General features: G+C 53.6%; 1 protein-coding gene across 2 annotated transcripts in view; it reads left to right on the plus strand.

The window, feature by feature from the left end:
• RNLS (renalase, FAD dependent amine oxidase) overlaps positions 1–23,718 on the plus strand; it is a 234,822-nt gene that overhangs the window by 190,538 nt on the left and 20,566 nt on the right. Inside the window, exon 5 of one of the 2 annotated variants that reach the window (XM_001363159.4) lies at positions 15,344–15,517. The exons of the other annotated variant lie outside the window; for it this stretch is intronic. Coding sequence (XP_001363196.2) covers positions 15,344–15,517 — 174 coding nt within the window. The remainder of the gene's footprint in view (positions 1–15,343; positions 15,518–23,718) is intronic. 2 annotated transcript variants of the gene reach the window in all.

A 23,718-nucleotide genomic window follows, 5' to 3' on the forward strand; every position in this document is an offset into this window, starting at 1 on the left:
ATTGCACATGCAAGAAAAATATAATAATAAAAGAGCTTTAAAAAAATTCAAAAATATAGTTTGTAATCATTGACACACTGTGTCAGCTAAGGAATTATAGAATACAAGGCTTTCTCACCAAAAATGAGATCCATTTCCTCTTCATGTCTGGCCATGCTCCACTGTGAGTGAATGAATTGAACAAGGTATATTTTTCATTTCTTTTAAACTATCACAAATATGCAGTTGTCAATATCCCCAAAATTCTCAATAGCCCAATTAATTACAATAGCAAACAAACACACTATCATATTTTACATAAGTTGCTATATGGCATTTAAAAGCCTGTGAATTGATGGATATTTGTCACAATTTTTACATAGCAATCTTTCAACCTTGGTGTATAAATATATTTTTAAACAAAGTAAAACTCATCTTGGGTTAAGAACATAATCAAGAAATCTATATATCATTCTGGTGGAAGTTAAGTAGTGAGCTGAAGAGTATAAATGAAGGGGTGCTCCTTTTTAGAGGCTTTTTAGAGGTACAAATGCCCTGAGTTTAACTGCCCCAACTTCCATTCACATATTTAGAAATGCAGGAAGGTTGGGGGTTATAAAATGTATTTCACTTCAGCTAGAATTTGGTCTTACACCTTGTGTTAGGGGCAGGCAAAAATAACCAGAGATTGTTAAAAAAATATTACAGAAATCATATTTTAAAACACCCTTAAAATCGGTTGAGATATTTAGCACATAAAATTTTCCAAAGGTTGTTATACAATTATAACCAGTTCTGAAGTCCATCTATCCTCTGTGACAATTTACAAAGTGAAAAATAGAAAAACTGTTTTTTTTTTCTTATATGGGCTTAATTATTACAATGATTTTTTTCAATATATGGTTATAGGGGAAAAGCAACAGAATTTTAAAACTCAGTACATTCAAAATAAATTCAATCAACCTTCAGTGTAACAGAATAATATTGAATCCAGTAACATATGAATTTAACATCACAAAGTTAAATCTTAAACAAAGCAATTAGGAAAATGCAATACAGAGATTTTTTTTTATAAACCATTGGAGTCTGAAATGCCTTAGAACCTCCAGTCTTTAAGTTCCTTGGGTTCTTATCCATTTAAATGTCTATTGTCAGAAGGCAGAGTGGTAAGGGCTAAACAATGGGGGTTAAGGGATTTGCTCAGGGCCCCACAGCTGGGAGTATCTGAGGCCAGATTTTAACCCAGGACCACATGTCTTTAGGCCTGGCTCTCAGTTCCCTGAGCCACCCATTTGCCCCTTCAAAGTTGAATCTTTGGGCTGAATCTTTCTTCTGGCATGCAGGTGAAATCAGTTGGCAACCTAATGGGAGAAAAAACTCTCAGTCTTCTGATTCTTTTCTGATCTTAAGTTCAGCTTTTAATATCTAGTGCCTAGAAATTTTTTTGATCCACGTTTCTCTGGCCAAGGTTTTTTTTTACCCTTGCAAAGCTGCTGCTCATTCCAGCCATTAGATAGCTCACAGGCTCGATCTGGACCTGTTTGCTGCCCACCTGGTCCTGGTCCTGGTCCCAGCCCTGCCTACCCCGGCAGCCCGCTCCGGCTCTGGCTCCTGCTCCTGGCCTCTCACCTGGTGCCCGCTCTCCCAGCCCTGCCTGCCTGTGCTCCTACCTGGCTCGCCAACTGTAAAGATTAAAATTATGGGAGACTGAGGCAGGTGGTAATTAGTTTCTCTCTACAAGGAGTATTATATTTTATGAGGTTTATTAAAGATTAAGGATTAAATAAAATATAGGATAAGAAACACGTGCCTAGGCCAGAGAGGCCTAGACAAGATAATCTCACATCATGGAAGATCCAAGTCTGCTCCAAAACAGAAGTCCAAAAGAGAGAGAGCCTATTCACAACCAGGTTTAAATACCTTCTCAATCTCGGCCCACCTGAGAATTCAGTGAGATTACAAGGCATTCTGGGGATTGAAGTCCTGGATCCGTGTCTATTTTTTACATTATATAAAAGTCTTGCTCAGATTCTTGAGTAGATTCCGTCAGTGCTGGTTACTGTGCTGGACCATTCATTCATTCATCTGTTCTGTGCTGGGGATCTTCTTCCAGATCTCTTGATAGAACATGAATATCAACAGGCTTTAAGTAAGGTTCATGGATCTCAGCACATGACTGACCTACTGTATCTCCTACACTCCTAATATCATCCAAGATGCTGCTTCTCCTGTGTAATGTTTTGTTGTAGCTCACTGCTACCACACACCTCTCCATTGACCTGTGAGTGACTTGTAACTAAACGATATCAAACGATATCAAATGATATCAAGAAGAATATTGATTTTCAAAAGATGAACCAAAATCCTTCCCCGTTATCCCCCCGAGGCACTACGAGCACCTCAGATGCCAGTGGAGGCCAAGTTCTGGAGGGGTGGAAAGCTTGGGAATCTTCTCCATGAACTACTTAAGGCTGGCCAGCTCCCAGGAGGCTTTGGCCATGGCAACCTGGAAGACAGCAGTTCAAACAAAGATAAAAAGATGCTTTGGGGTTTCTGAGTTTTGTCTACTTTATGTAATCTTCCCACCTCTAATCAGCAGAGCCAGATACAGCATTTGTGTCAGGATGGCTGCTTAGTGAGTGGTTCTGTGGCCATTGCTTCCCCAAAGAGGAGGCAGTCTTGATGTTCTCCCTCAAAAGCACAGTGAGCATCTTGGGAGGCTTCAGATGTGAATTTCGATTTTGTGTTTATTTAGTGTAGCTGCAAACATTCCATTCTTTCTTGTTTTTCTTCTGTTTTTGTTGCTTCAAGTCTTGTTAGCATAGAATCAAAGATTCCCAGTTCTCCCAGTTGTGGTAGTGTGGACCAGTGATGGGGCAGACTCCCCAAGGTGCCCTGTGTAGAGCACAGACATAAAGCATCACGACCCAGGGGTCCAAAGGCACTTCCCTCAGGCTAGGCAGTCCAGAGAACACAGACAGAGACACAGAGAGATCTGAGAGTCAGACCTAGGAGGACGTATCTGGCATCTTCATATTCTAAAGAGAAGTTACTCTGTTTGGCAAACAGCTAGTAGAAAGAATAACAAACCAATGAATGGTAAAGTAAATTTTTTCTCAGTGACAGCAACTCCGTTCAGATTGGTAAAAACACTAGACTTCTGATTTTATTGGTACAGAGAATTCCCAAGCAAAAAAATCCCGCTGCCAAGACAGCTTGGTAGCTTCTCTACAACGTCTAGCCTTGCAGAGCTCCTACAGCAGCGGGGGCTGCAGGGTCACGGCCATAGCATATGCCCAGGTGAGGTTTGCCCCCCGATCTTCCTGGCTCTGAGCCCCTTTTGTATTTATCATTCGCTGGACGAGGCCGCCTCTCAGATGACACACATTTTGTGTATTTTTCCATCAGTATAAAACTGAGCTGCAACAAACATGAATTCATTTTAACCCCCAAAGCCCAAGCTGACCCTGACTTTCTCTGCTTTGTGATGAAGCGCACGCGGGGTTCCCAGCAGAAGAAGAGTTCGTGCAGGGCGCGACAAGCTGGCATTTAGCTTCGTAACTCTGGCACCTGGCATAGTGCCTTGCACGTTGCCAGCAATTATGAAGCATTTGTTGAACTGAATACTCAAAGTGTACTCGGGGAAATGATGGGATTTAGACTTGGAGGAGCCCTTAGAAGGATGCTCGCCTAACCCTTTCCTCTCACAAGAAGCCTAGAGAGGTTCCTGAGTGACCTCCAGAACTTGTTGGTAGCAAATGTAGGACCTGAACCCAGGTCTTAAACTGGCGCCGAACTCTTGTCACCATGCCTCACTGCCAGGCAGGCACATAGGGCTTGTTGGACACTTGGTGCTGGGCTAGAATCGAATCGAATCAGTAATTCAGTTAAAGTCACTGTAGAAGTTGGTCGCTCAGGGCTTAATTAGAATGCTGGCCCTGGAGCAAGACCTCAGATATTTCATAGCCAGGTGACCCTGAACAAGTCGCTTAACCGCTGCTTGCCTCAGTTTCCTCCTTTGTAAAATAAAGCAGTTGCACCAGAAGATGCGTAAGGACCCTTCCAGCTTAGATCTGCCTAAACCAAGCTGTGCAGTTGGGTGTGGAGAGTTGGTCCATGTGGACGGATGGCTTGGACAGTGAGTAGACCTCGAGTGGGTCTTGGATTTGAGCAGGGTGAAGAGAGCAAGCTCGATCTCCTTGGGACCCCTGGCTAGGATTCTTAATGGCACCACGAACGATCAGTGAATAGTCATTAGGGCTCATTGTATGCCAAGCACTAGGGATTCCAAAGAGGGCAAAAGCAGGTCCCTGCCCTCAGGATGCTCTGGTTCTCATGGAAACCGACAGTGCCATTTCTTCAGCCAGATCCTTACAAGATCCATCCACAGTTAAGGAAAGGCCTCCTGCAGGACGTAGTAGGATTGAAGGAAGCCAAGGGGACAGAGCACTCTGGGACTGGGCACAAGTAGGCCAGTGCCTGGACCCTGTACAGGGTGTAAAGGGCAATGCAGATATCTTTTTTAGTAAAGGGGGAGGAAGGAAGGGCCTGGGGTGAGAAGGACTGACTCTAAGGGCCGCACAGAGCCCCGCTAACACGTTTCTTCTGGCTTTGTCGATGGCTGTGAGCTCAGCAACATCAGCCTCTGCAGAAAACCATTCCATGGGCAACGGAGAGGCAGAGGTATTGGTGGGGTGCAGGGGGGCTGCGGGACAGAAGTATTGGAGAGGATGAGAGGAGGTGGGCAGCCTGGAGTCTTCATCGGTGCCTAGAGAAAGGCTTCCCGGCCAGCCCCCGCGATGCGCTCCAGGAGGTCGTGAACAAGGGTCACACAAGAGAAGATGGTGAGGCTGATGGGCGCGCTCCCAATTTTGGGAGATGTAGGCAAATCGACGGCATCGTGGTCCAGTCCAGTAAGAGGAGCCCACAAAGAAAGGGCCCCTGGGGCAGGAGGGGAGCCCCCTAAAGAGGCAGGCCAGGGAAGGCACTACAGAGGACCCCTTCTGACTTGGGCCTTCCAGCAGGGTAGAATTTATTATTAGCAGATGGGTAGAATTCATTGATTTGATGGGTGACTTTGCCCTGGCGAAAAAAAGCTAAAACAAGGATTCCAAACTGGTGATTTTGCATCATTTTTTTTGAGTGCCTTCTGGGCAGGTACCAGTTTTGCCTTTCCATGTATCCCCAGCCCTTAGTCCAATGCTTGAAGGTTTAATAAATGCTTCTTGACTTGAACTGACCAAAATAAAACTTTTAGAGCTACAGATTCTTGTTGATTGGGATAGCAAATGCCCCAGAAGCAGAGGAAAGATTCTAAATACAAGAATTAGGAACTTGGGGACAGCTAGATGGCTCAGTGGACAGAGAGCCAGGCCTGGAGAAGGAGGTCCTGGGTTCCAATCTGGTCTCAGACACTTCCCAGCTGTGTGACCCTGGGCAAGTCACTTGACTCCTACTGCCTAGCCCTGACCACTCTTCTGTCTTGGAAGCCATCCACAATATTGATTCTAAGATGGAAGGCAAGGATTTAAAAACAGAAGCCAGATCCTAGATGTCTGTCGTCAGTGAATCAGATGTGGTATGAGGTGAGAAAGGCACAATCTAGACTTTTTTGGATATATCATGAAACATCAAGCCAAGGTCAGAACTTCGGAATCCGACACCAGGGCTGCAAATGAGGAAGAATAGCCAAGGCTGAGCCCCCTGGTCTGGAGAGCAAACCGTGCCACGGAGACGGGAAAGGGAATGAAGCTGATAGGCTGGAGAGTGTGCAGAAGAGGGCATCGCCGGTACGGCCAGATGCATGATGGTCAGTGGGCCTGGGGAAAAGAAGAGGGCAGGACAGGACAAGCGGCTTCAGGGAGGCCGAGGACCAGTCAAAGCCAACTGCGTGGGAGAGGCAAGAAGGCCAGTGCAGAGGCTGTACTTTCCAGCCTCTTGCCGGACCAGAGCCTTTGCTTTCATTTCCAGGGCCTGTGGTTTGGCCCTGGCTGAAGACTGTAGGCACTCTTGTGAGGTAAAAAGAGAGGAGGCGGTGGGCGAACTGGCTTTCCATCTCTGGCATCTCCCACTTCCTTGTGATCTCACTGAGCTCCAGGGCCTCGCCAAGGCCACCTTCTCGCTTTTCTCAGGCTGCAGAGGCTTTGGATTAGAACCCTCATTGGCCAAGTTCCTGGAAGCCCTGCACAGCAACACGAGTGGCCGCTTCCCTGAGGAGCCAAGGAGCGGGTTAGCAGGCACTGAGGGCCGAATTGAGCATGACAGAGCTCCCGCCGATGGCGTAGCCATAATAAAGCTGGGTGGGCTCCCTCACAAAAAGTGCCATAAAAAGGCGCCCACATTCGCTCACATTTCCTATAGGCCGAGACCATATGTAGCAATTATCCCATTTATGAGCTTTCATCGGGACAAATTCAGCCCTTTACCTATGGAAAGAATGAGGGCGCACACCCACCCGTCTGGGAAAAACTTAGGTAGTGTCTAAACAAGGCACTTCCCTCCATGCTGGGGAGCCTCCCAGAGGTAGCCCACACACTGCATGACAAAGGGACCAGGTCCCCAACACCCAAAGGCCCCAGGATTTGAGCCAGCGGGGACCCTAGAGTGTAACCCTTCCCTGTCTGCTGTCCAGCCCTCGAGTTCTGTTGAGTGTCTCAGGCTGAAAAGAAAGTGAAGTTCTACCGCAGAACTGAACTCAAAGTTGACCCTAAACAGTCATGAGTTGACTTTTGTCACCCAGAGCTGTCAGGGACCATTGACAACAGGCAGGGTGGCATAGGGGGAAGAGCCCTGGCCCTGGCACCCTGGGTCAAGATCCTGTCCCTGTTGTTTAGCATTCAACTTCCTCTCTCTGGACCTCAGTTTCCTCATCTGTAAAGTAAGAGAGTTGGACTAGAGCCTCTGGGGTCCCTTTATCTTTGGCTCAGGAGTACCAAAATCTCTGGGGTATCAGTGCTTACCAATTAAGCCTGGTCTGTAATCTCATCAAGATGAGGCTTTGTCCCATCAATAAAACTCAGGCCCACCACACTCTCAACTTATGGGATTCTTGGGTCCGGGATGTTTCCCTTTAATCCACTTTTATTGTCCTTTCCAGACCTTTCTTGGGTTGAAGTATTTGCAAATGGAACACTCTGCTCATCTCCAGTCTGATATTTGTTATTTGTTGGGGTGGTTTTTGGGGGGTTCCCCTTTCCGGGGTGCCTTAAATGCCTCCTTTATTTTTAAGGATCATATTTATTCTTTAAAAAAAAAAACCTTCCCTTCCATCTTAGATTCAATACTGTGTATTGACTCCAAGGCAGAAGAATGGTAAGGGCTAAGCAATGGGGTTAAGTGACTTTCCCACAGTCACAAAGCCAGAAAGTATCTAAGTCCAGATTTGAACCCAGGACCTGTCATCTCTAGGCCTGACTTTCAATTCACTGAGACACTTTGCTGCTGGCCATATTTGTTCTTGATTCTCTAACTTCAACTTTATTAGAACTTTTCATCTTCCAGTCCTTCCCTTTTGGTGATGGTCTTGTGTCTAGTTTCCCCCCTCTTTGACTCTTCCCTCTTCTACTTTATCATACATCTCCCAAGGATATGTGTCTCCAGCCTTCTCACACCTATAGGGATCTGACCCTCTTACGCTGGGTAGGAACCAGTCTTTTGTCTGTAACACCTGGCCTGGGTTCCTACCCAGAGTCAGTTTCCAGGGAAGAAGACCAGCCCTGGTAGGCTTTCTGGCTGCCTAAAAGTTCCCTGGAACACCGCTGTCTCTTCCAGCCCACAAGTGTTTATCAGTCAGGGGCTGTTCTAAGCACTGAGGATATAAAGAAAAGGCAAACAGCCCCAAGCCCTCAAGAAGCTAACATTGACAGGGAGAGAAAACATGTACACATAGAAGTATATGCCGAGCTGATACCGAATTTTAGATACAGAGTAGTTTGGGAAAGAAAGACAAGCAGCTGGGAGGATCCAGCAAACCACACAGGTTAAGTGACTACTGTACGCTTTACCCAATGTGCCCTCCTGCCCAAAACAAAGTACCCACACACAGTGAAACAGTTACAGTTGCACAAGTTTTCTTAGCAAAGGACTAGAAACAAAGTAAATGCTCATGGGGGCAGGAGGCAGATGGCTAAACAAGTTGTGGTCAATAAATGTAGTGGCAGGTCAGTGTGCCGGAAGCCATGGTTGATACAGTGGATACAAAGAAGCCTCCGAAGATTTGCATAAACTGATGCAGAGTGAAATAGACAGATCAGAGAGGACGTTAACAAGACTGACTGCTACGATGTAAATGAAGGGGAAACAACTGAAGGTTCTTTTAGAACTTGCTTAGTTTGAAGAAATGTGAGAAGACACTTTCCCTTTCTCCTTTGCAGGAATCATGCAAACAGAACATCACATAGATCATCAGATGTTTTTCTGTGTGCTGATTGGTTTTGCTGAATTTTTTTTTCTTTCTTTTTAAAAATTTTAGTGTAATGAATGGTTGTCTGGATGGGGGAAGGGAAGAGATACAAAAAGAAATGTAGGTAATAAAAAACCAAAAGCTATCAATAGTCATCAGTTTTCTGATCACTTGCCTTCTATGAAAGATGACACTTTTAAAAGGAAACTGGAGATTCCAAGAGCAAGAGGGAGGAAAGAAAAGATGCCAGGCACAAACTAGCTAGTGCAGAGGCCCAAGTGGACCACCAAGTTCAGACCTAAGACTGAGGCTGACAGAGAAAAATGAACAGAAAGGAGAAAAGAGTTTAGAAAAATCCCTTGGGTGGGTGATGGCAACCTTGAAGTGTCCAATAGAAGGCTATTGATTTGATCCTAGAGGAGGCACTGGGAGAGGCTGGCAGAGGAAATCAGCCGCTTACCCTAAGCTTCTTCCATTCTCTAACCCTTTCAACTTGACAGTCGGTCAACTACTGAAAGGCTCCGTCTCTCAGGGTTTCACAGACAGCTCCCTGATTGGGTCACTTCACCTTCCTTCCAGCCACTCTGGTCATAGCCTTGTTGTTATCCCCAACCTGTCTGTGGTCTTCACTGCCCCTCCTCTGCCAACCTGCCACTCAGTTGTCATAAAGTCTGTCCTTCCACCTCCCTGATATTCATGTCCCTCCCCTGGTCTCTTCTCCCATGGCCCTCCCCTTTGTCCAGATTCTCATCCTCTGCTAAATGGTCCAGCTGCTCCAATGCATTCTCCACCCAGCTGCCTGATTGAGGTTCCTAAAACATCAATGTGCCTGAGTCATTCTGTGCTGAAACTTTATAAAATTAATAACTGGGTAGATATATTAATTTTCACTTATTACAATTCCCTTGTCTAAGAAGATTCACTGGCTCCTATTTCCCTGAGGATAAAATACACATTCCTCTACTTGATATGTAACATCCCAATCTGGATCCACCCAACCTAGGCAGGCTGATTTCACATGACTCCTTGGGCATGTGAAGATTGGATTTGGCTCTCCCCTGATTGGAACAATAAAGGTACTTAGCTCTTCCTTAATTGTGAAGATTAAATTGTAATCCCATCTATTTTTTAGATTTAATCCCCAAAAATGTAAGCCCAGGACTTAAAGTTGAGTGGGAAGATCTGCCCATGTTAGATCTGATCACCAAAGGTGTAAATATCCCACTTAATCATGAAGTGGGAGGTCTGTGACCCACGTGGGTGATAGTGGGTAACGAATTAGAATTGACTGCCTTCTGGGCAGTCCTAGAGCAGAGTGTCAGCTGTGATTGGTAGATGTGGAATTAGGGGAAGTGACTCAAGAAAAAAGATCTTTAAAAGAAAGAGACAAGAGCCTGAACGAGGTTCTTCTGGGAGTTTGAAAGCGACACTCTTGGAGTGGAGCCTCCGGTAAGAAGCAGTTCTACTAGAGTTGAGGCTGATAAAAGAATCTGCTGATTGAACTGACGCGTGGTGAGTGTAAAGGCCGACTTCCTTTCCTTGGCCTTTCTGGAGGCGTAAACCTCTGGAAAAGGCCCATTGTCTCAAGACTCCTTTCCCCTGGCTGGGGCCTTTGAATTTCCTACCTGGCTCAGAGGAAGCCCCAGCTCGCTCTCTCTCTTCCTTAATATTTTCCCTCTATTGTAAAATAAGCTACCATAAATTCCATTCTGACTTTAGTCATTCATTTTGGGGATTTAGTCATTAAATCCCTAGCGACCAATTAAATATAGTCAGTCCAACCATAAATTTAACACATTCCATATTCCAGCCAAATTAATCTCTTTATTATTCCTTGTAGACCCACTATGCTCTGCTCTGGGAATGCTCTCCCTCTCCCTTCTACCTGTTTGAATCCTTCATTCACTTCAAGTTTCAGTTGAAGACCCTCCTCCTAAAAGAGGCTTGTCCTGATCTAGCCCACTGACAAAGTATATTTACATGGGTGGGGCTGTGATCTGTGTACAGGTTGTTCCTTCTCAGAAGAACAGAAACTCCTTGAGGGCAGGAACTATTTTCATTTTTGCTTTGCTATCCACATCCCTATACAGAGGGCTTTCCTCCCTTTGACCCGCTTTGGGGTTTTCATGGCAAAGATACTGGAGTGGTTTGCTCTTCCCTTCTCTGGCTCATTTTACAGATGAGGCAACTGAGGCACACAGGGTTAAGTAACTTGCCCAAGATCATTGTGAAGTCAGATTGGAACTCCAGGCCCTTTCTCATCTGGAAAGTGAAGAGCATCCCTTGTATTTGACCAACAAGCGGCCTCTGCCATTTAGTAACCGCGTCCTTCCTCCCTACTAAAATACTGGGTTTTCTCTCGAGGTTTTGGAAGGCTGGGGATGTCCGCGGTGGTGTTCTCATTACTGGCATTGAAGAGAAGTTGTCCATTATTTCCTCGTTTTCCCTGCGGAGACTCCGTTTAAACAAGGTCATGGACATCCATCACCGCACACCAGATTTATACCCTGACGCCATCTTGTTGGGATTTATGTTGTGATTGTATTCAAATTCTGGCTTTCAAGCAAAACTGGTGGGGACAGCAAGCATTCAGAGTTAAACCCGATTGTGTGCCCTGAGGGCATTTCCATTTGACTCCTTGGTCAGGAATATGTCGGACCCAGCTTGAACCGGTTTCAAGAGCCAGTTGTTAAATGTTCACTTCATGAATCCGGGTCTGATTTCTATTTTGTCCATTGACGAGACTTAAGAACACAGTCGATAAAAAGCTAACAGGCAGATGGAACCTAAAAGCTCGCTGTGTGTCCGTGTTGGGGTTGGTTTGACTTTTATAGGGAGCTTACCAGCCCTCCGCGGAGTTGCGAGGCCGCCGAGAGTCCGTTTTCCCGTGGCTGCCTCTGTGGGATGGTTCGCTTGTTGCCTCGCCACCACGTCCACGTTCTGCGTGGCGCTCCCGGAAGGCCTCTCTTCCCTGGGCATCCGATGCTCTAGCGTCCTCCTCTGCGGTCTGATGAGTGAGTCCCTGGGGTCGGGGCCCTGCCTGAGAGGAGCTTCCTGTAGCGGTGCCGCTGCGGGATGCTCCTCCATCTGGAGTCTCCTTCGGGAACAAAACCTGCATCCAAACCGTCACCTAAAGCCTAACGAAGCGCAGGCCGGCTCTCGCCCCGTCCATTCTGCTCCCCACAAACGTGGGAACACGGCCACATCGTCGCACCAAACAGCACGTTTAAAATGGAACGGAACGAGGGAAGAACTCTGTGAGAAACACTTCATGAGGCCGACGGAGACCTTCGCTAGAGCCCTCGCCATCCCCGCCTTCGTCTGGCAAAGCTGTCTGCCCGCAGGACGGTGGGTCAGATCGCCCTGCGTGGGGCCTCTTCACTTGCTGCCAGCAGGAAGGAGGGAATGACAGGAAAGATGCTGGGCAGGAGGACCGAGGCCAAAGCGCTGCTTTAACAGGGCTCACAGCAAGACCTGGGACAAGTCACAGAACTCCGTGGGGCCTCTAGGACGTGGTTAGACCCAGTGACCTCCAAGCTCCCTCTGACTCCATGGGTCCTCATGTCTCTGGGGAATCTCTCTAAATGCAGATATTCACACATTTATGTGGAGGGCATCAATGTTCGGGCCTCCAAGGGCTCTCCGTGCCTTCAGAGTCAACATCGCCAGTCTGTGAGAGCGGAACCTTCCAACGCCTGGCATTGGCCTCTCAGCGCCGAGAGTGATCTGGGCCCCACGGGCTTCCCGGGACGAGTCAGTCTGTCCTGCCGCTCGCCCCTCGGGGACCTCCGGGCCCTCTCAGCACCGAGAGTGATCTGGGCCCAGCGGGCTTCCCGGGACGAGTCAGTCTGTCTTGCCGCTCGCCCCTCGGGGCCCTCTCAGCGCCGAGAGTGATCTGGGCCCAACGGGCTTCCCGGGACAAGTCAGTCTGTCCTGCCGCTTGCCCCTCCGGGCACTCTCAGCACCGACAGTGATCTGGGCCCAACGGGCTTCCCGGGACGAGTCAGTCTGTCCTGCCGCTCGCCCCTCCGGGCGCTCTCAGCACCGACAGTGATCTGGGCCCAACGGGCTTCCCGGGACAAGTCAGTCTGTCCTGCCGCTTGCCCCTCCGGGCACTCTCAGCACCGACAGTGATCTGGGCCCAACGGGCTTCCCGGGACAAGTCAGTCTGTCCTGCCGCTTGCCCCTCCGGGCGCTCTCAGCACCGACAGTGATCTGGGCCCAACGGGCTTCCCGGGACAAGTCAGTCTGTCCTGCCGCTCGCCCCTCGGGGCCCTCTCAGCACCGACAGTGATCTGGGCCCAACGGGCTTCCCGGGACAAGTCAGTCTGTCCTGCCGCTCGCCCCTCCGGGCCCTCTCAGCACCGAGAGTGATCTGGGCCCAACAGGCTTCCCGGGACCAGTCAGTCTGTCCTGCCGCTCGCCCCTCGGGGCCCTCTCAGCACCGAGAGTGATCTGGGCCCAACGGGCTTCCCGGGACGAGTCAGTCTGTCCTGCCGCTCGCCCCTCCGGGCCCTCTCAGCGCCGAGAGTGATCTGGGCCCCACGGGCTTCCCGGGACAAGTCAGTCTGTCCTGCCGCTCGCCCCTCCGGGCCCTCTCAGCGCCGAGAGTGATCTGGGCCCAACGGGCTTCCCGGGACGAGTCAGTCTGTCCTGCCACTCGCCCCTCCGGGACCTCCGGGCCCTCTCAGCACCGAGAGTGATCTGGGCCCAACGGGCTTCCCGGGACAAGTCAGTCTGTCCTGCCGCTCGCCCCTCGGGGACCTCTCAGCGCCGAGAGTGATCTGGGCCCAACGGGCTTCCCGGGACGAGTCAGTCTGTCCTGCCACTCGCCCCTCCGGGACCTCCGGGCCCTCTCAGCACCGAGAGTGATCTGGGCTCAACGGGCTTCCCGGGACAAGTCAGTCTGTCCTGCCGCTCGCCCCTCGGGGCCCTCTCAGCACCAAGAGTGATCTGGGCCCAACGGGCTTCCCGGGACAAGTCAGTCTGTCCTGCCGCTCGCCCCTCGGGGACCTCTCAGCGCCGAGAGTGATCTGGGCCCAACGGGCTTCCCGGGACGAGTCAGTCTGTCCTGCCACTCGCCCCTCCGGGACCTCCGGGCCCTCTCAGCACCGAGAGTGATCTGGGCTCAACGGGCTTCCCGGGACAAGTCAGTCTGTCCTGCCGCTCGCCCCTCGGGGCCCTCTCAGCACCAAGAGTGATCTGGGCCCAACGGGCTTCCCGGGACAAGTCAGTCTGTCCTGCCGCTCGTCCCTCGGGGCCCTCTCAGCGCCAGAAGTGATCTGGGCCCAACGGGCTTCCCGGGACAAGTCAGTCTGTCCTGCCGCTCGCCCCTCAGGGCCCGCTCAGCACCAAGAGTGATCTGGGCCCAACGGGCTTCCCGGGACAAGTCAGTCTGTCCTGCCGCTCGCCCCTCGGGGCCCTCTCAGCGCTGAGAGTGATCTGGGCCCAACGGGCTTCCCGGGACAAGTCAGTCTGTCCTGCCGCTCGCCCCTCGGGGCCCGCTCAGCACCGAGAGTGATCTGGGCCCAACGGGCTTCCCGGGACAAGTCAGTCTGTCCTGCCGCTCGCCCCTCGGGGCCCGCTCAGCACCAAGAGTGATCTGGGCCCAACGGGCTTCCCGGGACAAGTCAGTCTGTCCTGCCGCTCGCCCCTCGGGGCCCTCTCAGCGCTGAGAGTGATCTGGGCCCAACGGGCTTCCCGGGACCAGTCAGTCTGTCCTGCCGCTCGCCCCTCCGGATCCTCATGCCCGCACCGTCCTCAGGGGCCGCACGGACAACGTCAAAGGCCCGCCCGGCCCTGCTCGTCCAGGTCACTTACGATCTCCTGCCTGCCCAACACAAGGCGCTCTCGGCTCGGCGCCACGGAGGCCACAGACGGCCCGAAGAGCCTTTGGCTTCGGAGACCTCCGAGAGCTCGGCAGAGTGCAGGGAGAGGCGGGCCTCGTTCGTGCGCCCGGTCTGTAGACTGCTGAGCGGCTCACAAGCTGCAGCCGGCCAGACGGAGCTGCCCCTTTGCTCAGCCTTGAAGCCAACAATGGGGCTTACGTGTTTAAAGGCGATGCACTGTATTTCCCTTCATTCAAGCATATGAAATAGAATTTCCCCGCCCTAAAACTGTGTTTTGAAATGTAAGAAGCCTGTGGAAGAGGCAGGCCGGATGTGCCCACCCTGACCCTGGAGAAGGGGAGGGACAGAGTAAGCATCGGATCCTCACGTCACGGACCATCAGCCAGTCAGCAAACACTGACTACGTGCCCGCTGTGCTCCAAAGACAAAAACAAGTCATCCTTGCCCCTTGGGCATTTACAACCGTATATGCTCCTAGAGGAAAAGACAAAATGCACACGGAGAATTTGAGAGAAAAGGCCCCAGAAGCCAGGGACCCTTGGGAGACCCGGGAGACGATCTAGCCCAAAACTTCATTTGACAGATGAGGAAACCGAGGTCCCTAGTGGTCACCCAAATCGTAAATGTCAGTGCTGGGTTCTCTGACTCCCCATTTAGGACTGTTTTCCAGGAAATAATGCTAACCTCAAGTGATTAATGCCCAAGTTCGGCTTGCCTCACTGGCTCAAATTTTAGTAGCCAGAGATGAGGGAGGGAATTCTTGTGGAAGAGTCCTTATAAGTTAGGATACAGAAGTAGGGAATCAGGTGCCTTGTGCATGGACCAGGCATTCGGCCTAAGGCTGGGTCTGTCATGAGGGGCCTTGAATGCCAACTTAGACATTACGATTTGACAGTCGATGCATTTATCTGCTAATCTGCTGAGCATCTCTAAGGTTTCTGAGTAAAATGTGAAAAAGAACCTAGAGGACTCCATCTTAATGCTCCTTTTCTGTATTCACCGTGAGACCAAGAGCGTGGAAACCTCGGCAGGGACTCATCTTGGGGTCTGTGGTGTGGGATTTTAAGCTGGACAGACGGACAGGACAATGCTTTTTCCCTTTTCTTCCCCGCAGTGATTAGTGAAAGTCAGAAGCAACAACTGACGTCCGTGCGCTATTCCTGCCGCTTCGCTTTGGGCCTCTTCTATGACACTGGCACGCAGATCGACGTCCCCTGGGCCGCGCAGTACCTCCCCAGCAACCCCTGCGTGCGCTTCCTCTCCATCGACAACAGGAAGCGAGACACAGGTCAGTGGTTCCTCTTTCTCTTCAGCACAGGGTCAGCAGCGGCTGGGGGTCGGAGAGAACGTCAGGGCACCTTCACATTCTCCAGAACGTCTCCCAGAAGTCATTCCTAGCCGGTCTGCATGACTCGAGTTCATGAAAATGGTGTCAGAACATCAGAAACATCAAAATATTCTCTTGCCGGAAACAGCCACGTCCGGCTGCTTAAACGTGACTGCCTGGACTGTTCCGGGTCTCTCAGGTTCTGGTTTTCTCCCTGCCGCTGCGCTGACTTGTTCCCTCCACGGGCTTCTGGAACCAGGGAATGTGGCTTCACCCGGCAAAGAAGGGGGTTCAAGCGAATCCACCAGAGATGTTTGTTTCCTTTTCAGGGTGGGGGAAGGGTCTGTAGGATTCTTTTGTGAGAAGGGTCACAGTGAGAATGGCACACTGGGAAGAGCTGGACTGATGCATTCCAGGCCAGACTAATCGGTGATGTCCCTAGATTGAGCGTGATTCAGTTCCCTTCATTCCAGGCGAGGTCGGCAAGCGGGGCTGGTTTCATCAGCCTAGCTTGGTCAGGCTGTCCCTGGCTGGCAAGGTGGTTTCTCTTATCGCTTAAAACTCCCCTTGGCCTGCCCACTTGGGTTGGTGGGACACCAGCGGGCAGTTTGTGAAGCCTCCGTAGGGGAGAGGAGAACTCCGCCAATGCTTTGTCTCAAAGAGAAATACGGGTGGGCAGAGGGGGCGCTCCCTGCTCTCTCCTGTCCCCCCTCTCGCCAGGGCAAGGGACCCACGTGATAACTGTTTCCAGTGACTTGCAAGCTGCTGGGTGCACCTCAGTTAGATGTGTTTTTCCGAGTGCCGGGCAGCCTTCCGTTTGGGTCCTTTCACTTGGTCACAAGTGGCCTGGGCAAGCCTGTACCCAGCTGTCAGTTGTCCAGGCAGTGCCACGCTGATGTCTGATGGACAGCAAGGAGGAGACAATGGGAAGGAAGGCCTGGAAGGAGAGTCTCAGAGACAAGGAAGTGGACACTGAAAGCTGGCCAGGAGTCATCAGTCACCAGGATCAGGAATCAGCAAAGGCTCGAAGCCATAAAGCCATAACCAGAGCCAAAGGCCCAACGGATCCCTGCAGTCAAGTAAAGGCATGAAAGCAAGGAAATCCCCTTGGTACCTGGGGGACAGAAAGTGTTCCATCTGGCATCAGGAGGGCCTGAGTTCAAATCCTGCCCCAGATATCTCAGCTCTGGGACCCTGGGCAAGACCCAGTCTGACCCAGACATTGTCCTTAGCGTCAGGGATTCCAGGACTTGCTCAAATATGGTAGCAAAGGTGGGAGCAGGAGCTGACCCATCCTCAGGCTGATGCTCATGACCCTGTGGAGGGAAGAGGCTTCCAGGGAAGTGCAGAGAATCTGAGCAGCCCATACGGCATCCTCAGCCTCAGGGATTCCAAGATTGACCCAGAAGTGGTACAGAGGTATGGCTCCCCTGGATCAGCCATCAGGCTCCTCCTCTGTAAAATGGGGAGAGCAGCAGCACCTACATCACCGGCTTGTCACAAAGCTTTGGGGATGGCGATGATCCTGAGGAAAGAACCGCTGCTTCCTCTCCTTGTTGGCCCAGCACTACGGCACTGAACAGAGTGCCATGGCTGTGCCTGGGTGACTCCTCATTCTCCCGGCGACAGAGGAGGAGAAGCTAAGGAAAAGACAAGGGTGCCGTGTATGTCGTCTGTCCGTGAAACCCGAGGCTCCCGAGGGCCAGCTCAGCCCTGGGAATCTTGCAAAAACTGGACCGAGTCTTCTGCCTTTCCGCTCGGGATCCGCTCCTGGAAATCCTAGACCGAGTCTCGTGCCTCTGAGGGTCCTCGTTCCCAGGCAAGCTCTCAGGCTGATAAAGGGCAGCCCAGTTCTGGGGGCTCCTTTCTGTGAGCCCTTTATTCATGGAGGGGCAGACCACAGTCCACGGCCCCCAGCCTCTTCCTCAGTCACCTTCCAGGAGGCCCTTCCTCCATCTGTCTCCCAAAAGAACTTCTGGAAACAGCTTACCCAGGTGTGTGGTGTCACGGTTGGCATGATCCCCCTCCTCCATGCAGGAGCTGTAACAGCACACCCCAGGGCTGACCGTCAGGGCACAGCCACGTCCGTCTGGGGACAGAGCTAGGTGGAGGGCACAATTGGGCACAATCGATTCGGCTCATCAAAAACACACCGGACTTTCTCCCCTAGGGTAGACCCAGAAACCTCCGGGCTTCTCTGTGGACCCCCCTGGCAGAGCCTTCCACTCCATAGAGCACCGCCTTCCCCAAAACCGGGAGAGTCCTCTGGACCTAGAAGGCACCCTAGAAGGCAGACTGGGGACTGCTAGGCCACCTGACAGGCCATGGGCTTCCGGCACCAGCCAAGGGACAGGTCCAGACTGCTCCTCCGTGCCCCGGCTCCCTCCCATCCTTTTTTCTCTTTGGGGCCCCCACCAAGCCAACGGCTCCCCCCTCCCTCTGCATCTCCGTCCATGGGGAGCGCGTTTTCTTCACTGGCTTGTGGTGATCATTCTTGGAGCCACACGTATCCTCAGAGACCACGTGGCTCCCCAGACTTCTCTTTAGGGAAACGAGCCTACGTCTGGGTTTAGACCCTCCAGATGCTTGTCCGGCCCTTTTTCTCTAGCTTTCTCCAAGGGCGTCGAACCGTGCTCAGGTGTGTAACCGTGACTTGATTCACTGCAGGGGTGGCCGTAGAGGCCAAGAGGAGGGCCCACAGGGGCCTTGTCATGGGCACGTCCCATCACCAGGAGGGCCTTCCACGATCCTGAGGCATTCCTGGACCCTCCGGCAGCATGATTGGGGGGATGTGTTTAATGCTCTGAAGAACAATCCTTGCCCTACCTGGGAAGTGAACGGCTGAGGATAGCATTTTCCACGTAAGTGAGGACGTGCCCATTTCACCCACGGTTCTCACTTTTAAGTACACAGGCCACGTGCGCCGATGCCCGCAGACATGAGGCATGAGCACGCCGAGAGGCCGGCCGACACGTTCAGGCTCAGGTGTCTGCATTAACCCTCAAGGGGAGAAGACTGGACAGCCGCTGACCACGTCCTTCGGTCCCGAGCTCAGGCCAGCAAACCCCAGGGCAGGCGAAGCCCCCAGATGGGACGGAATGGGGAATCCATAGGCTGCCTTCTAGAAAGATGGCAGCAGAAGCCCAAGGCTAGCCAAGGGGCTTCCCATCTGGCTGAGATGCCTGTTTGAGACGGAGAATGTGTCAGAGACGAAGCGATTCCTTCTCCGGGGCCCTCAGCCCTTCTGGTGAGAGTCGATTCCAGGACTCTGCATTCCGCTCGTCCGTCCTCCATCAGGCCATGGGTTGGCCGCCATTCGAGAGAGACAGTGAGGTCGTGAAGGGCTTCTGCATAATACCTGGCACAGGTAGGTGCTGAGTAAGTGCTTGTTGAGTCAATGACTCAATGAATTCATTGCAAGTCAGAAGACCTGGGTTCAAGTGATGACGATCACGGGGTGAATTTCTGCAAGCCTCCATTCCTTTATCTTACAGACGAGAAATAAGAGTAACCGCCCCAGAGATGCCACACGGCTGTTGTGAGGCCCAAAGAGAAGGGAGGACTTTGGAGCGCTGTCAAGTGCCCTGTAAATGGCGGTGGCGTTCTTTTTGTGATCCTGCCTCTGCTCGGCAGGCTGCGGTTCACCGCGCTCAGCTGACGGCGTCCTTGTCCCCCCTTTCCCCAAATAAAGCCATGATGTCGGCGGTCTTCACGCGCAGCTGCAGCGGGAGGCGCTCTGGAGGGGGAGCGAGGGATGGTCGAGCCACCTATGAAGGGAGCGCGCTGGCCCACCAGGCCGACCTCCGGAGCTCCTCGGCTGGATGGCCGGGGAGGCCTGATTCCGTGGGCACAGACACGGGTTAGAGTCCATGGGCTGACCCCGCAGTGCTTTAGGCAAATTCCCCCCAATCGCCCCTTAAGCAGGCTCCAAACTGCCATCCCCAGATGAAGACGCCGAGCCTGCGAGGAGGAAGGGATCGACCGAGAGACAGTCCCGAGTCTGGTGTCAGCGACGGCCTGAACTCGGCCTCCGTCTGGGACCGTGTCCGCCTCCTCCGAAGCGGACGGAGAGGACTGGCGGAGCCCCCCGGGGGCCGGGGGCTGCCCTCTGCACATCCGGCGGAGCCCAGCCTGTCTGGAGCCGTCGAGAGGCCCACTCGGAGACCATCCCCAGCCTGCAGCCCGGCCGGCTCGGTGTGGCCTCGCGTCCTTCGGCCCCTGGGAAGGTGCGTCTGCTCCCGATGGAGCAGGTGCCGGGGCGGCCTCCATTCGAGGGTGGGCCTCAGAGACCCCCCCGCCTTCTCCGGGTGAGGCAGGTCTTTCCAACGCGTGCTCCAAGAGCGGCCGTGCTCTAGCCTGAAGGCAGTCCACAGACGGGCCACTTCTGCCCCGGGTGCAGCCTCCTCCTTCTGCCCTGGGAAGGCGGCTGCCGGCCCACCCTGTGGAGGGGGCAGCGGCGGGCGTGAACAAAGCTCGGGGGCCAGAAAGGACTGGCAGGACCTTTTGTCCTTCCGAGGAGCCTCCGCCATCGCCCGGGCCTGCGAGGTACGGCCGACTCCCGGACCCCCAAGGCCTGAACTCCTCGCCTCGGTTCCCTCCCCACGTGTCCCGCGAGCGTCAGCTGGTCCCGGGCTCTTCCTGCCTTGTGCTGACTCGTCGGCGCCCCACAGAGAAGCAGCCCCTGCGGAGGAGGCTCTGCTGCGGCCTCGTCGTGGCCAGCCCCCAAAGCCCGGAGGCCCCGGAGGCCCCGGAGGCCCCGGAGGCCCCGGAGGCCAATGTTCCTGGGCCTGTGGCGGACCCCACAGCAGTGAGGGATTAGACGGGCCAGAGGCTGAGCTCCCAACTCCTGCCCTGGAGGCGGGCAGGACCGCACAGCCCCTTCTGAGCAAATGTCATTCGGGTGGGGGTCGGGAGCAATTGCAGCATCCCTCAGAAAGGGCAACCCTGAGGGTGATTTGAAAGCAAATGCCTGGCTGCCACACAGTATCAGGGAAAGTCATAGGACTTGGGTTCAAATCCCACCTTAGTGTCTGTGGGCCCAAGCCTCCGTTTTCTCCTTGGTACGATGGATCATCTGTGAGATCCTCCCGACTCCAGGCCCGGGTTCTCAGGGTGATGACGGAGAAGCCGGGGCAGATTTCTCTGCCATGGGGGGGGGGGGTGCATTCAGAGGTCGCTGCCATCCGTCTTTCCCTCTCCAGGCTAGCGATCCTGTGAATCCCTTAGATCTGCTTGTCTTTCCCTGGAGCCAGAGTCTTGGCGGCCCTCCTGGGGGAGGTGCTTTTCAGCTTATTTCCCCTGCTTTGGTGCCACTGACTCTCGGTCCCTTGGTGGGTTGGGGGCCCTGAGAGCGCTTCTCCATCTTGCCGACGGCCGCCCTGGCCAACTTCATGTCTTGCTCCATCCTGCCGCGTCCCGGGCCGTGGGCCAACGCCGCTGCCCGCGGTGCGCGAAGAGGAGACGCTTGGCTGCGACAAGACCCTCTTGAAATGCCGTGACTGTGTGCCGGGTCTGTGGGGCTCCGGGAGGTTGGTGAGAAGGCAGCCCGCCTGCCCTGGAGTACCGTCCGGCCTTCCGAAAACAGACGCCTCGGGCAGAGCCTGTTGGGGCCTCGCGTGTTCTCCCTGCTGGCCCTTCGCCAGGCTTTCCTCGGCAGAAGCCAACGACTCGGTAAGCAGCTTGAACCCTTTCGCCCCAGAACTTCTCCCCGCACTCTCGGCTTCCATGGGAAGGCCAGCAAACCCCAAGGTGGGGATTTCTTGCACGGAAAGAAACAAAGCGGTTCTAGGAGTCTGGACAGCGGATAGATTTGCTCCCACGACTCCATTCCAAGGGCGTCATACATCGGAAGCGTCCGCATGTCAAGGGGGAAGGCCAGGCGTGTGCCCTGTGGGCTGGAGCAGGTCTCTGAATCTGGCCCGGCCCCTCACAGAGGCCTTCTGCCTGGCCAGATCAAAGCCGAAGTCCAGAAGGTACTCGGAGCCCAAGCCACGGCCAGGGGGAAGCCCGGGCACCTCAGCGAGCTCTCCCGCCCTAAAGCCCACTTCGCACTCGCCGTTGGTGCGGGGTTCACGCGGTGCTGCGTGGGCCAAAATCACCGCACACAATGAGCCAGGCCAGAGTGCCTTCAAGGCGGGGAGAGCCTGTGGGGCGCCACCTGAGAAATACGCCGGCAAAACCCAGAAAGGAAGCCCGAGCCAAGGGCGCGCCTTCTGCGCTTTGAGACCTAACCCCATTACTCGGCCCCGGGCCGCTCCTTTGGTGCTAGCCCACTCGAGCGGGCCTCTCCACATCCCGACAGAAGTAGGTGCTTCCCTGAAACGTAGGAGGGCGTCACCAGGGAAACCGCATTCACGAAAATGAGACGGGGGCTTTGGCTCTTGCTGGAGACCCATTCCTGCACGGAACCACACTCGCGTGGCTCGCCTTGGTTACCGCCAAGCCTCGACGGGCCAAAGGAAACGAGATGGGAAGAGAAGAGGGAGGCAGGACGCTTGGGCCACGTCACTTGTGAAGCAGCGCGGGGGTGCCTCGTAGGGCCTCCCCCTCTTCTGGACGCCACTAACAGCTCCCGCCCTCAACGTAATCAGTGTGAGAAAACCGGGCAGACTTTTAGAGACAAGTGAGACAGAATGGGGAGAAATGAAGCTGCATGTGGCGTCCGGGGCCTGAATGCCGATCCCCGTTCTGCCAGTTAGTATCTCTGGCCTCCCTTTCCCTCCTCTGTAAAATGAAGGCGTTGCCCTAACGGAGCTCTAACCCCCTTCCGGCTCTGCTGAGTTCTCCCCCCGGGGGGTCCCGGCCCCCTGGGCACTCGGCACCAACGAATGAGGCCTCTGTTCCTCTTCTCACAACGCTGTTCTTAGATGCATGAAATAAGCAGAGAGGAGTCCAGGGACCTCCGAGATCCTGACTTGTCCTCCACCTAAAAATGACTTAAACACTATTTCTCTTTGCTCACCAGGCTGGAAATGCAACGTTGGCCACAGAGAACAGTGAGTTTAAGGGGAGGAAATACAGGGAAGAGGATGAACTCTGGGCCTGTGGAGTGCGGAATGCTCATGAGTCATCCAGTTCTAAACGTCCAGGAGGCCTGGACGCTCCGAGCCTGGATCTACAGAGGAGGGAGGCGGTCACCCGCCTAGAGGCAGCGAGCAAAGCCACGGAAGCTGCTGTGGCCCCTGAGAAAGCAGAGAGGACTGGGAAGGGCCCCGACAGGAACCTGGAGCGAGCGTGTCATCCATCAAGATGCAGCAAAGGAAACTGAAGAGGACGAGTCACTCTCGGGGGGAGAACCAGGAAAGAGGAGGCTGGGAAACCCTCTGAGCAGGAGGGAAGACTGTCCCTCACAAATGCTGGGCCCGCCTTGGGCCCCCGCCCTTCATGGCCCCCCCAGACAGTGAAGTGAAGGAGTCAGGCCAAACGGATGACACGTGAATGTTACATTCACCCTCTCGGAGTTTGCGGCATGACCCTCCAGGAGCGCTTGTTCCCTTGTTTACGTCCAATGATATCCTGCACCGGTTAGTTCACTTGTGTCGATCGTGCGTCGGGGGCCTGCAGCAGAGCACCTCGGCCGGGACGGGCCCTCTGTGGGCGCTTCTGCCTGTGGTTTTGGAATACGTTTCTCTCTGGAGACGAGGTCTCTGCTGGAGGGAACAGAACATGCACAGCGTGGTTGAGAGCACACACAGCGTGCGGCTGCAGCGTAGAAGAGGGCAGGCCTCTCCGGGGACTGTTTTCAGCATCCTTCCGCCCCCCGGGCACAGCTGTGGTCCCTGATTGCTGCCCAGGCATTAACGTACCAAGACAAAAGCCCAAAGGCATTCTGTGGCCCGATGCCCGGGCTGCTGATGGGCTGGAGCAGCGGGTCTCCCCTTCTTTGGAGTGGGAGAGCTCCAGAGAGAGGAGCAAGTTCCCAGGGGCGTGTGCTGAATCCCGACAGGCCCAGGGCCCCAGGGCTGCACCTGCCCTTTTCTTGGTCCAAGGAAGCCCAGGGCCCTTCCCTCCGCCTGCAGTCCAAGAGCCGCCCCCATGGTCCCAGGCGTACAGTCAGCAGGAAGCCAAAGCTGGCCTTGGACCCAGGACTTCTGGACGTCGGGGTGCCCTCAAACAGAAAGTGCTTTCGAGGCAGCGCTTCAGTTCCTCCCTGGCAGAAAGGA

Source organism: Monodelphis domestica, chromosome 1 (assembly GCF_027887165.1).
Source record: "Monodelphis domestica isolate mMonDom1 chromosome 1, mMonDom1.pri, whole genome shotgun sequence".
NCBI classification, from domain to species: domain Eukaryota; kingdom Metazoa; phylum Chordata; class Mammalia; order Didelphimorphia; family Didelphidae; genus Monodelphis; species Monodelphis domestica.